This window comes from Alternaria dauci, chromosome 4 (genome assembly GCF_042100115.1).
Source record: "Alternaria dauci strain A2016 chromosome 4, whole genome shotgun sequence".
Lineage (NCBI taxonomy): Eukaryota > Fungi > Ascomycota > Dothideomycetes > Pleosporales > Pleosporaceae > Alternaria > Alternaria dauci.
In genome coordinates, this window is record NC_091275.1 from 2,747,502 (window position 1) to 2,763,005 (window position 15,504).

The 15,504-nt window shown below is 53.1% G+C and overlaps 7 protein-coding genes across 7 annotated transcripts; 4 read left to right on the forward strand and 3 right to left on the reverse strand.

Moving 5' to 3' along the window:
* Positions 1-1,116: 1,116 nt before the first annotated feature.
* ACET3X_005463 (uncharacterized protein) lies at positions 1,117-2,087 on the reverse strand (the record flags this gene model as incomplete). Its single annotated transcript, XM_069451670.1, has 2 exons — positions 1,117-1,751; positions 1,844-2,087. 2 exons carry the CDS (start codon positions 2,085-2,087, stop codon positions 1,117-1,119), a joined length of 879 nt encoding a protein of 292 aa, XP_069307507.1.
* A 214-nt stretch (positions 2,088-2,301) lies between these two features.
* On the forward strand, positions 2,302-3,742 carry ACET3X_005464 (uncharacterized protein; the record flags this gene model as incomplete). The annotated part of the gene is made up of 4 exons (XM_069451672.1): positions 2,302-2,452; positions 2,505-2,646; positions 2,695-3,362; positions 3,417-3,742. The coding sequence occupies 4 exons, from the start codon at positions 2,302-2,304 to the stop codon at positions 3,740-3,742; spliced, it is 1,287 nt and encodes a 428-aa protein (XP_069307508.1).
* Positions 3,743-4,584: 842 nt separating this feature from the next.
* On the forward strand, positions 4,585-6,031 carry ACET3X_005465 (uncharacterized protein; the record flags this gene model as incomplete). The annotated part of the gene is made up of 5 exons (XM_069451673.1): positions 4,585-4,702; positions 4,933-5,066; positions 5,119-5,302; positions 5,352-5,664; positions 5,722-6,031. 5 exons carry the CDS (start codon positions 4,585-4,587, stop codon positions 6,029-6,031), a joined length of 1,059 nt encoding a protein of 352 aa, XP_069307509.1.
* Positions 6,032-7,078: 1,047 nt separating this feature from the next.
* ACET3X_005466 (uncharacterized protein) lies at positions 7,079-8,458 on the forward strand (the record flags this gene model as incomplete). Its single annotated transcript, XM_069451674.1, has 2 exons — positions 7,079-7,831; positions 7,910-8,458. The coding sequence occupies 2 exons, from the start codon at positions 7,079-7,081 to the stop codon at positions 8,456-8,458; spliced, it is 1,302 nt and encodes a 433-aa protein (XP_069307510.1).
* A 677-nt stretch (positions 8,459-9,135) lies between these two features.
* Positions 9,136-9,859, reverse strand: ACET3X_005467 (uncharacterized protein; the record flags this gene model as incomplete). The annotated part of the gene is made up of 2 exons (XM_069451675.1): positions 9,136-9,415; positions 9,474-9,859. 2 exons carry the CDS (start codon positions 9,857-9,859, stop codon positions 9,136-9,138), a joined length of 666 nt encoding a protein of 221 aa, XP_069307511.1.
* A 206-nt stretch (positions 9,860-10,065) lies between these two features.
* On the forward strand, positions 10,066-11,120 carry ACET3X_005468 (uncharacterized protein; the record flags this gene model as incomplete). Its single annotated transcript, XM_069451676.1, has 2 exons — positions 10,066-10,386; positions 10,454-11,120. The coding sequence occupies exons 1-2, from the start codon at positions 10,181-10,183 to the stop codon at positions 11,118-11,120; spliced, it is 873 nt and encodes a 290-aa protein (XP_069307512.1). The 5' UTR covers positions 10,066-10,180.
* A 310-nt stretch (positions 11,121-11,430) lies between these two features.
* ACET3X_005469 (uncharacterized protein) lies at positions 11,431-15,236 on the reverse strand. Its single transcript, XM_069451677.1, has 7 exons — positions 15,050-15,236; positions 14,891-14,955; positions 14,766-14,841; positions 14,461-14,702; positions 14,171-14,413; positions 11,720-14,121; positions 11,431-11,663 (listed from the first exon to the last, which is right to left on the reverse strand). The coding sequence occupies exons 1-7, from the start codon at positions 15,088-15,090 to the stop codon at positions 11,577-11,579; spliced, it is 3,156 nt and encodes a 1,051-aa protein (XP_069307513.1). The 5' UTR covers positions 15,091-15,236; the 3' UTR covers positions 11,431-11,576.
* Positions 15,237-15,504: the final 268 nt, after the last annotated feature.

Genomic DNA, 15,504 nt, shown 5'->3' on the forward strand with positions numbered 1-15,504 from the left:
TCCTAGGAGGGTCCCTTGAAGCTGCAGGCACGGCTGTCTACCACGTAAAATGAACGGCGTTATTTGACCGACATACTTTTCGTCTAAAATTGCTTGAATCAATAAGCCTCTCAAGATTTCTCATGCAAGCCTATTCACAGCAACAATCACGATGTTCGCGTTGGCGCAGAAAAAGTACGTAGTATTAGTATTGAACTCCATCCACTGGCTCCATATTCGTCGCGGTGGCCAGCCGATCGCAACGTCATTTGGACTAAAGACTTGATTCTGCCGTAGTATGGCGGCCATGGTCCGATAACGACGAATAAAGCTGATCGTCGTGAGCAGATCGATAGCTTGGTGCGGAGAAGGATGTTCAGGCACGTTGCTGCAGGTACGCGCACCATTCTGGTGGCGCTACCGCACCTTATGTGGCTTGCGCGCCTTCATTCTCAGGCGATCGCGAGCACACTGCGCCACGCATTTTGGGGCCGGCGAGTCCGAAGCGCTACTGGTGAGGCGCTCAGAGGAGACAAAGACGAGACATCGGATGGGTACACACGCCGGATAAGCACCGAGTCTCCATGCGCCAAGGCGATGGTTCCCCAGTGCTGTTCTCATTCAAAGAGCTGTTTGACGCAGGACTCAGCGTTACGATCGATCCCAAAAAGATCGCCCCACTTATGGGTGCGAGTATGTAAATACCCAATCGTTCCGAACGGCCGATTCTCACCTCGGTGAAGACGTCGGACCGCTTTGAACGCTCAGTTTCAGGTTCGTTGTGCTCATCAGGTTCCGAATGGAACCTACGCCATGCTTGCGGCGGAAATAAGACGCACACGCACAAAATGGTGCGCGAGTATCGTGGCGCATCTTGTACTCCTCTGGGAAAATGGTTCGCTAGGTCGCCTGATGCGCAAGGGCTTCCTAAAGAACCGCGCATTTACCCGGTGTGACGGTTCAGCACGTACGTCCACGTGGATGAAGCCTATCACGAACTCATTGTGTTCAGATTCGGCAAATCGTAGCCGGCGGTGTTATTTTTATCCCTGGTAGCTCGTAATCGTCTCAGTCCGCATCAAGATCCGACTGTCTTGTTTCGACGGCGGTCATGTAGTACGGTGATGCTAAATCTATTCACATAGCGTCCTCATCGTCGTCGAGCTGCTCTGCTACAGCTTGTGTCAAAACCCAATTCTCCAGCATAGCCTGGCTCGAATTTGCACCAATTGGGCCCGCAACGTTTCGTACGCCACGGCGCTTGATGACAAGACACAATATACGGCCGTAGATGCTGAAGCCGTCATATGACGTGCTGAGGCCAAGCTTCTTCTTATCATCCGCATGTGGCTCATCGTCACTATCCTGATCTTCAGTCTGTGGAGGAGCCTTGGTCCGATGTGGATCGGCGGGCTCAGACACAAACAAATCCGAAGCTTCGCTATCGCTGCGATTACTGAGTGCCGCATCCTCATTTTCGGTTCTTCGGCGTCTTTGACGTGCTGAACTCTTAGGCTGCTGTCCAGATTGGCCAGCTGCGGGGATGTCAGCAAGATTGATGGGCTCATCGCTATCCTCCTCTCTGATGACGATCGGATCAGCGACATCTTCGTCTATAACAACAGGCTGACCGCTAGTTCCGGCTGTCAGCCAGTTGGTGAGTTTGCCCGAATTGCTCTGAATGCGGGCCTTGTCCTTGAAGATCTTCTGCTTGGTCAAAACGGAGTGGCGGGAGGAAAGGTCCGTTAAAAAGATGGAGACCTCGAAGTCATCTGAGGTGAGGTTAGCCGTCTGCGTAAGCCCGCAGCATCGATGCGGGGATGCCTGTACGGTGGATACGGTATCAGAGTTGTATGCAGCTTACCTTCAACGACGACGTCCTTTACGCCCTTCTTCTTAGATTTGGCACTACCTCGGCCTCTACCCTGCTCGTTTTCTTCTCGGAGCTTGGGCAAAACCAGCGGTCTTATAGCCTGGATGACGCGTGGTAGTGCTGGATCATCGCGCTTCAACAGCCATGCTTCAGCATCGGCAGGTCGATCGAGATAGATGCGAACCTCGAGAACAGAATGCTTTGTGATTCGCAGGTAGCGTCGGAGTGGTGCCATGTTGGAGGGCTGGAGAGAGTGGTGTCGATGCTCCGGTGTTGACAATGTAAGCAAGCGAAATGCAACTGCCAGCATAGACACGGGCGATGATGATGCGTGTTCACGTGCGAGCGTTCCGACGCTAGTTCCGATCGGCATGCGCAGAAGTTGATGGGAGAGTGGGCATCGGCGCATCGCAAGCACACACAAGCCGCACCACAACACAGTCCTAGACATGGTGCTCGAGCTTCATGTATGGGGCCCCGCCTTTGGGCTCCCTTCAATAGAGCCCGAATGCATAGCCACGGTCGCCTACTGTCAGCGTGTCATCCCCAGAGGAGAATGGTCACTGGTCGCCGCGCACAACCCCACGATTGGCACCACAGGTACGGGATCCATGACTGATCGTGACCAGAGCGAGTCCTTACACATGTGCAGAGAGCCTACCGATACTCTTCGATGACGGTGTTGCAACAGCCTCTGGCTTTGAGGACATTGTTGCATACCTCCGCAATCACCCTGCAGTCACCGACGACCTTGATGTCAACTTGTCAAGTCGACAGCAGACCGACAGGACTGCGTAGGTACCGATCCATGAGTCGATACATGTATTCTTATGCATTTGCAGCTTCATCACATTCCTACAATCCACGGCAACGCCTCTGGTCGACCTATCCCTCTATGTTTCCGCCGAAAACTACAACACTACCACCTCGTCTGCGTTTACCGCCATTCTTCCCTGGTATGCCAACTATACCGTCCCTCCGAAACGACGAGATCTCGCCAGAGCCAGGACGGCGCACATGGGGTTGAGCAGTCTGGATGTGGATACCACAGCCGACGAGGGGTTCGCGCCAGGTCGAGGTACCGCTTCGTCCGAATATGAGGCTGCCAAGCGGGCAGCCGGCATACCTACTGAGAGTCAACCAAATGCCATGACTATAGGACGTGGAAAGGGTCTTGGCGGCCTTTTGGGTGGTCAGATATACGCCGCGCGCTTCAGACTCGATGCTCTGTCAGGCGAACTCTTGGATCCATTATCAGATCTGCTGGGAAAACATGATTACCTCTTCCGTGGTGACCAGCCCTCCAGTCTGGACTGCCTTAGCCTTGGATACTTGTCCTTGCTGTACTACCCGCCAGTGCCCCAGGCATGGCTCAGGGAAACTCTCAAGACCAAGTACCCACGCATCGAAGCATATATACATAGGCTGCACAAGGATCTATTCCGCGGTGAGCAAGTGAAGGCTGCAGATGTCTGGTTCGTCTCCACTGGTGCGAAGAAGACGTCAAGAAGTACGTCTTTACCGTGGGCAGCAAGATCAGAAACCTTGGCTTCAAGGACGCTAGCCGGCGCAAAAGAGATCTTGGGCAATGTTCCTGGATTGTCCATCTTCGCACGGCGGAACAATGTCGTCGTCTCGGAGCCGCTGGTATCAGCGAAGCGCATTCGATCGGAGCTTCCCTCTCCGCTGTTTGTCAACACCCTCCTGGGTGTAACAACCGTGTTCGCAATAAGCTTAGCATCCCTAGCTGTGCACCACCGCCGGTCACCGCGAGAAGGTGAGCTCATCTTTTGGGCTCTTCGCCCAAGCAATGGCCTCGGCGAAGCTGGAAGCATCCTCAGCGTCTTCGCCAATCAGCTTCACGACGGCGCAATGTATTCCCAGTTTTGAGTACGATGAATTGATGATACACCCCCAAAATTTTATGCACGGTCTCTACGTGGCCAGCTTTGGACCTTTGCGAAAATCAAGATTCTGCCACTGGTCAATGCTTGCTATGGCATGACCTAATTTAGAGCCAAGATAGTCACTTTTCTACCAGCAATGTCCGTACAAGTCGCGGAACGCCCGGCTCCCGAGTCACACACCCCTTTTGAGTAGCCTCGCCGATGCCATAGACTTGTCGCTTTGCACAAGCTCAGAGTAATGGTAAAATGAGATGGCTGGACCCTTGGTAGATGCACAAGGCGGATACCAGTTGACTTGAATGGCTCGCTGTAAGGGTTTAGGGAAGATGGATTCTTGGTAGCGTGGTTGTCATGGCGGCCGTAGGGTCCCGGACGCAGGCACAAATCAACGTCACATCAGCCGGAGAGAACATAGCCACTGGCGCCAACTGTTCTGGCTCTAGCCTTGATTAGCGCAAGCAGGGCAACTGCGGTCTGACTGCGTGTGCGATGTGCCATGTATGCGCGTACAATTGGCAGAGAAGGGCTGCAATTGGAACATTGGGGGCAAGCACAACACCAGGATGTCCTAGACGGGCCAGGGATTGCCAATATTGCAGTGTGGAGGATGTGCGAATGATGTGAGGGTAGCGTGCCCGAGAACATGATCGCCGCGGGAGAGTGGGGCTAAGCAAGGTCTACGTCATTGAAGTCCCCTAAACAAAACCTCCGTCATACTGCGACGTCTCTGCGCCTTCCCTATCGACACAACCCTTGAAAAGCTTCACACCCGCCCACACTCAGCCAACTCACATTTTGATACATCACTACCACACCGACGCCAAGATGCACCGAACGTACAGCATGCGCCAGTCTCGCGCGCCCACGGCGTCGCAGATTCAGAGCCCCCCGCCTCCTGCGTCCTCGACCAAGAGCGGACGCTTCTTTGGCAAGGCCAATATTGGTACGCATTTCTCCCACGAGCTTCTCTGTATTCACCACCTCTCGGTTTTGCGCGAACAAGGAGCGACGAGGACTGTGCAATGCCGTTTTCGCGCAACCGCATAAACAGCGCCTTGTCGCATGGTGCAGCGACAGCACTTGTTCCAAGAGCGCGTCTTACCGGATGATCACCAGAGTGTTACACATACGCTTTTCCACGATGTAGTCGCTAACTGCTTCGCTCTCGTGTAGGCCACACCTTCCGCCACAAGTCTGCCGGTGCCTTTGGACCCGACCTAGCGAAGAAGCTGTCACAACTCGTAAAGATGGAGAAGAACGTCATGCGCAGCATGGAGCTAGTTTCCAGGGAGCGCATGGAGGTCGCAGTAAGTCTGCACCACCATGTACAACTCTGCGTAGTACTGACTAGCCACAAAGCAACAACTCTCCATTTGGGGCGAGGCTTGTGACGACGACGTCTCTGACGTCACCGACAAGCTCGGAGTTCTCATCTACGAAATTGGTGAGCTCGAGGACCAGTATGTCGACCGTTACGACCAATACCGTGTCACCATCAAGAGCATCCGCAACATCGAGGCTTCCGTCCAGCCCAGCCGTGACCGTAAGTCAATCACATGCGCACCACCAGAAAGACGCTTACAGTCGTACAGGCAAGCAGAAGATCACCGACCAGATTGCTCAGTTGAAGTACAAGGAGCCCAACTCCCCCAAGATTGTTGTCCTTGAACAGGAGCTCGTACGTGCCGAGGCCGAGTCTCTGGTTGCCGAAGCCCAGCTCTCCAACATCACGCGTGAGAAGCTCAAGGCAGCCTTTACATACCAATTCGATGCCATGCGCGAGCACTGCGAGAAGCTGGCTATCATCGCCGGCTACGGAAAGCACCTCCTCGAACTTGTTGACGATACACCAGTCACCCCAGGAGAAACCCGTCAAGCTTACGACGGCTATGAGGCTAGCAAGGCGTAAGTCAATTTCCTATCTTCTTCACAAATAAAAAAACATCTGCTGACATACTACAGTATCATCCAAGACTGTGAGGATGCTCTCACCAACTGGGTATCCCAGAATGCTTCCGTCTCCTCCAAGCTCTCTCAGCGATCGCGTACCCTCTCTCAACGCCGCCGCAACCAGAACCGCAACATGGGTGAGGGTGTAGACCTCTCAGGCCAAGACCAGGCCCTCGACAGGGAGTCTGGCCTGTGGATCCCTGCCGCCGACCACCAGGGCAACGGTTACGACGACCGTGAGGACCTTGATGATGATGTCAACTCGACCATCGCTAGTGAGCACCAGCGTGGTCGTGAAGACGAGAGGGTCGTTGCTGCTTAGACGTTCTACTGACGGCTCGAGCAGTGTTCCACTCTCTGTCAACTAATAGTCCGTCTTCGCAAGGACTGGCGACTTATACCCCTGATGGAATGAGCGATGGCGCTGCAGTTTTGGATCCGATATACCCGTTTCATGTGGCGAGGGCTATGTGATTGAAAGCTTTCTGGTTAATCAATCTCATTGGGAACCAACGTCTAGTTTTGCGTATACGGATATCATGACTTCTTGACGATTTTCACCGCGTGGTACGCTTGTATGAACTTTGCAATAATAGAGTAATGAGAATAATACACATGCTTCTTCGAAGAAACGAGTGACATTTGCATTCCTTAATGTCAAGTTTTGCCTTCTCCCATTACGGACATTGATATGAGGCGAGCAATATCTCAGGTCGTCTCTAGAGGACAATTGCATATACTTAGCTGGTATTTACGTATCTTTTGTCGAGACGATTGTGACTGGTCGTTTCAAGACGACACCGGCTTCCAACGACGGCACACGTTAACCCGAACGCAAACCCCAAGGTCCACAACGACAACTGCCATATCCAACACATTCGTTCTCGAGGCGGCGCACACGCCGAACCTCCTCATGCATCCTCTGCCTATCCGGCTTCCCCAACGCAGATTGCCATCGGTCATTTGCCGACGACCCACTTTCGGCGGGTGAGCAATACTCCGCCTTACCCGTTTCGCTCACGGTGCGGGGCAACACAGGATGAATGTCAATGACCGAAGACGGGTCTTTTGCCGGACCAAGGCCATTTTTTTCTGGGGAAAATGAGGGTAGTGCGTGACGTCGGGCCGGGTGGGGTGATGGCGAGAGATGTACATGGTTGATGGTTTGTCGTTGGCGTGGTTTGACTTGAAACCTCAAACTTCATGTTGTATATCTAGAAGAGAGTATTTGAACAAAAGCTAGGAATTGGCTATAACGAAACGAGGAGAAACAAGTTCACAGCACAGTGTTCGTTGACGTTTAGCATCAGTATTGATACAGGTTACCTTGGAAACATTCAACGACGAAATCAGTCAAAACACCACAACGATGTCGTCTAAACCCCAGATCGGCTTCTGCGGCCTAGGTGCTATGGGAATGGGCATGGCAACGCATCTCGTCAAGCAGGGCTACCCCGTAACCGGTTTCGACGTCTACCCACCATCGCTCGAGAAGTTCAAAACCGCGGGTGGCACGCCATCGTCTTCGCTCTCAGAGTCTGCAAAAGACAAGCCTTTCTACATTGTCATGGTCGCCTCGGCCATGCAAGCCCAGCCCGCGCTTTTTGACAAAGACGGCATCGTGAATGCGCTACCAAAGGGTGCTACGCTCTTGTTGTGCTCGACAGTACCCAGTGCGTACGCGAAGAGTGTAGAGAAAGAGCTAGTAGATATCGGCCGGGACGATATCCTGTTCATCGATGCGCCTGTTTCTGGTGGCGCAGGACGAGCAGCAGATGGCACTTTGTCCATCATGGCCGGTGCCTCGTCTGCGGCTTTTGAAAAAGGTCAATGGTTGCTGGAGGAGATGTCCGCACCTTCTAAGCTCTTCATTGTCGAGGGCGGTATTGGCGCAGGTAGCAATATGAAGATGGTACATCAAGTCCTTGCCGCAGTTCAGATTCTTGCTCTCAGCGAAGCATATGGTTTCGCTGCTAGGCTGGGCTTGAACGGCAAGGATGTGTACGATAAGGTGCTGGGGAGTACGGGGTGGAGCTGGATGTTTGAGAATCGCAGCCAGAGGACTTTGAAGGAGGATTACTTTCCAGGGGCGAGTGCTGTGACTATCATTCTGAAGGATACTGTGAGTAGTTCTACATCTTCCAAGACCCCATATTCGGAGGGACGAGACGACGTGACTGCGTGCTGACAAGGAATCCAGGGCATCATCACATCTATGGCTCGCAGTGTAGGGTTCCCAGCGACTCTCTGTTCAGCCGCAGAACAAGTCTACTTTTCCGCGCTCGACCGGGGCTGGGGAGCTAACGATGACGCTGGTATCGTCCGCCTATGGACTTCTGAGCCTGTCACCAGCATCCAAAGCAACCTCTCAGCCGAAGACAAAGAAGCAAAACTCCAACTCGTCGTCAACCTTCTCACTGGTATCCACCTCGTTTCTGCTGCTGAAGCTATTTCCCTAGCCAAACACGTTGGTATCCCTTTGCCACAGTTTTACGAGTTGGCCTGTGATGCTGCAGGTGGAAGCAGCATGTTCAAAGATGCAGGTGCGAAGATGATTGCGGTCTTGGAGGGCAAAGAGGATGGCAAAGGAAGGGTGCTTGGAGGGTACGCGGAAACACTGAAGCAGGCCGTAGATGAGGCACAGGCGATCAAATGTCCTGTGTATCTTGGTACTGGCGCCTTGAATCTTCTGTTGCAGACAGGGAGTGAGTTGAGTTTGGGTTCGCTGCTCAAGTGCTATATGCCTTAGAGTTAAAGAAGAATGGTGTAGCCGAGCGATGCTATTGAGTTATCTGGGAAATGGAATCGAATGGATAGCCCACAGGGATTTCGAGCCGGAATACGAATCCCAAGCAAAAAGGCCTAGTATCCATGCTAGTCGGTAACGAAGCTGTTTTTGCCTCGCAAGCTATTGGCCATGTCCTAAGGTCTTGTAGTTCTTTTGGTAGCGTGAAGACCGACAACGATGAGAAGAGCTGAATCATGGCTCCCTCTTGCGTCCCTCACTGCCCCTCACGCTTGATTGCCGTCTTCCGTACTAGTTACGAAGGATACCCGAAGTGTAACATCAGCCTAGGGCCGCAGATATATTCCAGAAGCCACCCCAATTGAGTCCAGGTTCCCATCGTTCTCGGGTACGGGTACACTCCACATCAAAGGTAGTATTCCATTCCTCCACGTGCCGCATAAAGCTCTCCTCAGTCCTTTGCCTATGGCGTCAAGGCATAACGCATGGAAACTAGCTGTCCCTGACTCTGGTGAGTGCCCTGTCTGTATTGGCACGATTGTATATTCGAATCCGGTGCTGGCACCTCGTAGCTGATGATCGAGCTCGTGGCGTGATTGGGATCGGATCGCGGCGGTTTTCGACGTGTTCGAGGTAAGAGCATCCACGGAGTCTTGAAGTTACTGCGTCTTCTTCCAGCATCATGTCCGCATCTCCATCTCAAGGTCCCTAGTCTCTCTGCTCAAATCTTGCACATCGTCTTGAGCCATAGTTTGCGCGCTAGCGTCCAGGTCCTGTATAACGTTCTCTAGGCCTCGTACTAGGGCTTCTATTTCGGCGCGCTGGGCGGTGATGGTCGAAAGCAGCTCGGTGTTCGACTGCTGAGTCTCGACGAGTTTAGTGTTCATTTCCGTTGCTTGCTTCTCGAGGAAAGGCATGAGGTGCGCCAAGTGGATTTCGGCCGGAGTGAGAGTATGGGGTCTTTGGCAAGGAATCAGTATTTGAAAGTAATAGTGATTCATGCTTTCACAGTACTCACGGTACAGGTGTCTCGACGGGTCCACCATTGGCGCTTGCTTCGGCGCGCTTCTTTCTCAGTTTCGCATCTTCTATGCACTGGTCGAGCGAGTTGAGAAGCTTAACAACATTCCTCCTCTCCATGATGTCCTCGAAGTTGGTCTTCCATGTCCGGTCCAGCTGATCCACAATCTGCCCTCTCAAGTTGTCTAGCACCTCTGGGCTGTACTGCGCGGCCGTTGGGAAACACGAAGCAAAGTTCTTGGCCGAACACTTGTCTAGAGTCGCTTTTGAAGCCTGGTTGAAGACATTGATCAGACCTTGCGCGCGCGGGCCAGGAGCATCAGCGATAGGCCGGGCCGGTGTGGGCGATGGAGAGCGCGACTCCGGGTTCGTGGCGGTAGGCATAGTATCGTAATCGCGAATCGATATGACGGGTTGCAGTCTGGCGTAGAGCGGACCAGTAGACGTTGTCGTTGTCGCATTGCCCTCATCGCTGCCCAGGCGTGTTTACTCAAAGGCGCGCTAGTCGATACACGTGATAGCGTGTCCTGCTAGCTCAGCCCCACTTCCCCACAACCGTCTCCAATAACTATTGTTACCTTGCCCAAGTTGTCTCACTTCGTAGCATCAATTGATCAATACAGTGTAACTCAACAGGATTATACCTGCGTCTTGTCACCAGCACGCCCAACAAATCAACAGCAGTATCAGTTAAACACGACCAATATGGCTCGATCGCGGCCTTCCACCAAGTACGGCGGTCTCGGTCACTTTGGAATTGCTACAGGCGTAAAACCCGTCAAGCCACAAGGAGATTATGGAACCAAGTCCATCAACAAGCTGATAGAATTGCGCGACTCTGGCCTCATTGCCCAAGCGAGCGCCGAACACAGGGCAGATACCTCTGGAGGTCTCAACAATACACTGGATTTGTACGGGAGACTATCGAACAGACCTAGCTTTCTTATTCTCAAGCTAACCTCACTTCTAATCTTTTAGCAAGGGGACAGGGTTTCAAATCAAGGTTCCATTCAGGCCTAAACTTCGGACCCCTCAGTATGGAAATGGCTACCAGAAGCCGAGCCGTCGAGGAAATCCAAAGCCGCCCGTGGACACGGCTGTAGTTCGAAAGTGCAAGGAAGCCGAAAAACCTAGGAGCTCACTGAAACAACTCTCACGCGTTCAGCGTGCCATCATCCAAACCGCCGGCCCACAGACCGCACCATCACCCCTTTCACAGATTCCCCACACCCAGGACGAGCACCAGGACAACACGAGCAGGAAGCATGGTTTCCAGGAAGATCGAGGTGGAAGTGCGAAGATAGACCAGCCGGTCGAGAAGGAACCAGCCACCAAGGAGCTACACTCTGTCCAGAAGAAGCAGGCATCCGAGAAGAAAAAGGCACGATCTGAGCGGAATGCTAAGAAACGTGTCTTCCAGGAGGACGAAGACCAAGTCATGAACGAAGAGCGCACGACCGGTGAGAAAACTACCATGAAGGCGCCACCCCTAGTCAGAAAGAAGCGAGTCACCATAAAGGAAGAGGTGCAGATCGGTGGAAAGGTCATGTTCACAGTACAGCAGGCCATCGCTATCTACGAGGTACATGAAAAGGATGGGTTTCCGTTGGATCTGCAGGTAAAGAGATCCAGGATGGAAAGATGAGGGGAAAGAGAGGTGATAACGACTTGCATGAAACGTGGCAGCATACCCACGACCTGGAGTCTTGCGATGGAAGCCGATGGCCCAAGGAAAGGAACCAGGATGGATTTTGCGCTTGGCGGGTACTTGGTATAAGAGGTGCTTGCCTGTCAGGACAGGCGACGCAAGTACGGCTACCCATTGCTTGATTGGAAACTCTGCTCTGTAATCAGAATGATTTCTTGCTCCATGACGGAATCTGTCCATGTTTAAAGGCACAATGACAGGCATGAAGAAGTCCATTGTATGAAAAGAAAAGTTTATTACAACCAAGGTCAAGCATATAATCTTCTGCTAATGGAAAAAGAAGGATTAGATTTTCTTCCTAGTATGTCCCTACCAGAAGACGCAAGGATGAATCAAAACTATCAACGATGGATCGAACATGTTGCACAAAGCAAAGCGCTAACGTGCAAGCATTTACTCTTCGAGATAAGAAAGCTTGCGCATCTCACCCAGCCTCGTCCTAGCCTGAGCAAGCGAGTTTTCGAGTTGCAAAATCTCGACCTAGAAAGATGTGTTAGCACCCATTTTGTATCAAATGACTTTCGACAACCACGTACCTGTTGCTCCATCTGGCGAACCTTGAATTCGTGATCGCCCAACTTGCTGTAGTCGACATCTTGGCCCTCGTCCCTGTTCTTCTGGGCGATAATCTCCTGCACCTGCCTGACAAGCGACCTGCAAGCCGCCGTGACAGTCTTGGACGCACCCTCAAGCCTGTCTTGCGTCTTGCTCATAAAGCTAGCCTTGACACGACTAGCAGCCACCAACTGGGCGGTGGAAGCAGCGACGTCGTTGGAAGCGACAATGAGCTGCTCGGGCGAGTTGCGGCCAGAAATGACACCATCGGCGGTTTCGATGAGCATGTTGGTCGATGTGGCGACGGCCTTGGCGGCACTGATGAGACCTTCGGTCCAGCGGTTGTGCTTCTTGTAGAACTGTGTCTTGGACATGCTTCCTCGACCTTCGCGAACAATCTCTTGCTGCGAGGCGGTTGCTGCCTTGATGAGCTGGGCAATAGCGTTCGTGACGGCGATAGCGGCCTCGAGAATGGAGTCGTGGATCTTGAGTTCGTAGGTTGAGTACTGGTCCCTGGGCTTCTTCATCAGCTTTGCTAGACGCTCAGCAGCCGCGTCGATGGCGTTGGCCGCCTTGGTCAGCTCATTGTCGACCAGGTCGCCGAGATCACCAGAAGCATTGGTGATCTTGCTCTTTGGCGCAAACGCGTCTGCAAGCTTAGACAAGCTCTGCAGATTGCGCACGACTTCGGTGCTGTTGTTGATGACCACGTTGATCTTCTGCTCTGCGTCCATGTCGTACATGCGAACTGACTGCACGTTACGGAAGAACCTGATGGTTGACATGGCCGAAGTCCTGGCAGCACCGATGAGCTGGTCAGCCTTGTTCTCATCAGAAGCGAACCGCGTCAATCCCTTCGTGTTCACCAAAACATCAACTATTGAGCCGCCAAAGTTGTTGACGGCGTTGATAACCTCAGCATGCTTTGCGTTTGGCCCGTCAGCGATGAAGTTGTTGAACGCGGTCGAGAACTCCATGGTACATGTCGATGCCCTCTCAATCTGCGAGAGCACATACGCACCAGTAGCGTTCTGGTTTCCAGCCTGCATTGGAGAGTCCAGTTCGTACAGCGCATCGTCGACACGCTGTACGCCACTTTGGAGAACCGAGTCGATGATGTCGTTGATCTTCTGGAGACTGTCTTGGATGAGGGTGTCCAAGTGACCGTCCAGGACATCGTCGTTCGTGCCGGCGTTGAGCTTCAGCTCGTTTAGCTCGAGTAGTGTCTGGTCCATACCGGCACGGAAGATCTCCAGCTCTTCTTCCTTGTCGCGCAATTGACGCTCCAAGTCAGAATCGCCTTCGCGGTACTTCATCTGGAGCTCATCCAACGCACGGGTCTTATTTCGCAGCGCTTCTTCAAGATCCGCAATTTCTCGGTTGTGTCTTGACAGCATTGCGGAGAGTTCCGAGCCCTTGCCGCGCTCGAGGTTGTCGGCTCTATCCAAAGCAGCGCGAAGTTCCCGCTTCAACTTCTCGGTCTCCTCGCGGTGACCACCAGTGTGACGGTCCTTCTCCATGAGTGCTCGGTCGCGCTCGCGGATCATGTCTGCCAGCTCCAAGTTCTTGGTCTTGAGCTCGCGTTGCAGTTTGTCCCGGCTGTCTATGGCTTCCTGGGCAGAGTTTGCCTTGAGCTGAACCGTCTTGAACTTTTGCAGCAGTTGAAGATGCTCGTGACGCAGTTGCGAATATAGCTTGGCCAATGACTCGTACTTTGATCTCCATGTGTTGAGCTGCTCTTGAAGTGCCCTGATCTGATCGTCCCGCGAGCCCATCTGCTGTTGGAAGTTTTGGTTCATCTGGTTGATCTCGCCCTCTAGCGCCTTCATCCTCTGGTCGTATTGTTGTAGCATCAGCTGGTCGCGTTCATACTGTGCGCGCGCATTCAAGTTCTCCCGCTCAAGCTCAGCAAGACGCCCCTGTGTCTGCTGTTGATATTGATCGCGCATGAGTTGTTCTTGCGCCAACCGAGCTTGCTCTGCCTGGAGCCTCTGTTGCTCTTCAAAGTCACGTTGTGCTTGCAACGCTTGCTGTTGCTGCTGTTGTTGAGCCTCCTCCCATTGTCGCTGTAGTCGCTGCTGTTCGGCTTCGTATTCCTCTTGCTGCCTGCGCTGGTTGTCTTTCCAGAACTCGTTGATCGGCTCGGGGTCGACAGAGGGGGCGCGCGTGGGTTCGGGCTTTTCGTTCCGCGGTCGTGTAGGTAGCGCCGGCGCATTCTCGTCTTCAGAAAGCAGGTTCGGTGGTTCTTGCGGCAGCTTCGGTACTGTGATCAGGTTTGTCAGGTATCGCAGATTCGAGCATTCGTAGTAAAACTTGACGAGACGGTAGTGTTGCGCGTCGTATCGTCCGCGGAGAGGCGAGAGCGCTTCATCGTCACCAAGTGCTACACTGGTTAGCTGGGTTGCAACTTGGCTTGAAGTCCTGCTACTTACTTGTATGCATTGCGCGCAACATGCTAGTGATGAACTTGTAGATTCCGTACGACTCCTGAACTAATGGCACCAACGCTGCTATCCTGCACTCGTTGTTCGCGCCGCTCCGGAAGTGAGAGAAGATGAGCTTCTGGAAGGCATCGATCTGATCCTGCAGGGTCATCAGGTCTGAGATGGTCTCATACCCCTCGTTGGGGTCGTTGATCGACTTTAAGCTGATGTACTCCTCGTATTCGAAGGTTCCTGTTCCAATCAGCCCAATATCCGTGTCCTGCTGTCACATGTCGTACCATTGAACTCTGGGTGCTGTCGGTGGAAGGCAAGCTTGGCCATGAGATAGTAGATGTACTCTGAGATGAGCGGCGCATATCCTCGCATGCCTTCGCCGACCGAGGAGCCCCGTGATAAGCTCTCGAGCCAGCTGGTGTTGGATTGCGCCTCCTTGAGAACGATGGGATGGCCTTCCTGTAGGACCTTGTGGACGGTAATAAGCGCCTTGAATGTCTGCACCTCGTCGGCGAGAATTGGCTGCCTGGAATATGCCATGAGTACTGGGAGCAGTTTGGGTAGTATGGATGCGCTCCAGTTGACCTACACTTTCATGCCCTGCCAGAAGGACGCAGAACTCTTGTGATCCCATGTGTAGACAATGCATGCTCGCACGTGTTTCCCTGTGCCAGTATAAGCCTCGTTCGCGTTCTCGGGAAGTTCGGTACGTACTCTTGGGTGAGACCTCTTCGATGCTTGTAGCTTTACGAATGTTGATGGCAAGCTCCGACTCCTGCCTGAGATGTTTCTTAGTCTGTGCTCTAGATGCTGCAGCGACCGGTCCTTCGACATATTTGTGCCAGTCCACCATGGTAGCAATGGTATACGTACTTCCCCATGTCAACGTTGCGCGAGCTTCCGTAGAGCGCCATCTTGCTCGTCGTGAGCCCCTTCTGGGTTTGGTTGTTGGTGGTATCGGGCGATTATAGAAATGAAAGGTTGTGGGTCCGCGTCGGGAAGGCGCGCAAAAGGAATGCGCAGAATGGAGGAGGTGTGGGGATGAGTTATGTGGTTGCGCTGTTCGGGTCAGTCAACCACCATAGGAGCTCCTACTGCTCGACCCTGGGAGGTGGTTCGTGCTGCTTGGCGCTTCGTCATCGCCTTCACCCGCGACGAAGCATCGCACGCGGTAATTGGTTGCTGCCCAACTAACCCTCTTGTGTATACCATCTTACCTAGCCATAATCCTCCTAAGGCGTGTTCTGGTCGCAGCCTGTGCCGCGAACGCCTCCGCCCGGGCTATGCATCCTAGCATAAACAGCTGCCTTCGCCTTCGACTAACAACG

Coding starts and splice junctions, on each gene's coding strand:
- ACET3X_005469 (XM_069451677.1), bottom strand. CDS start 15,090: ATGGCGCTCTACGGAAGCTCGCGCAACGTTGACATGGGGAA. Junction 14,956..15,049: donor CGCAACGTTGACATGGGGAA/GTACGTATACCA, acceptor GAAACATCTCAG/GCAGGAGTCGGAGCTTGCCA. Junction 14,122..14,170: donor GTTGCGCGCAATGCATACAA/GTAAGTAGCAGG, acceptor TAACCAGTGTAG/CACTTGGTGACGATGAAGCG.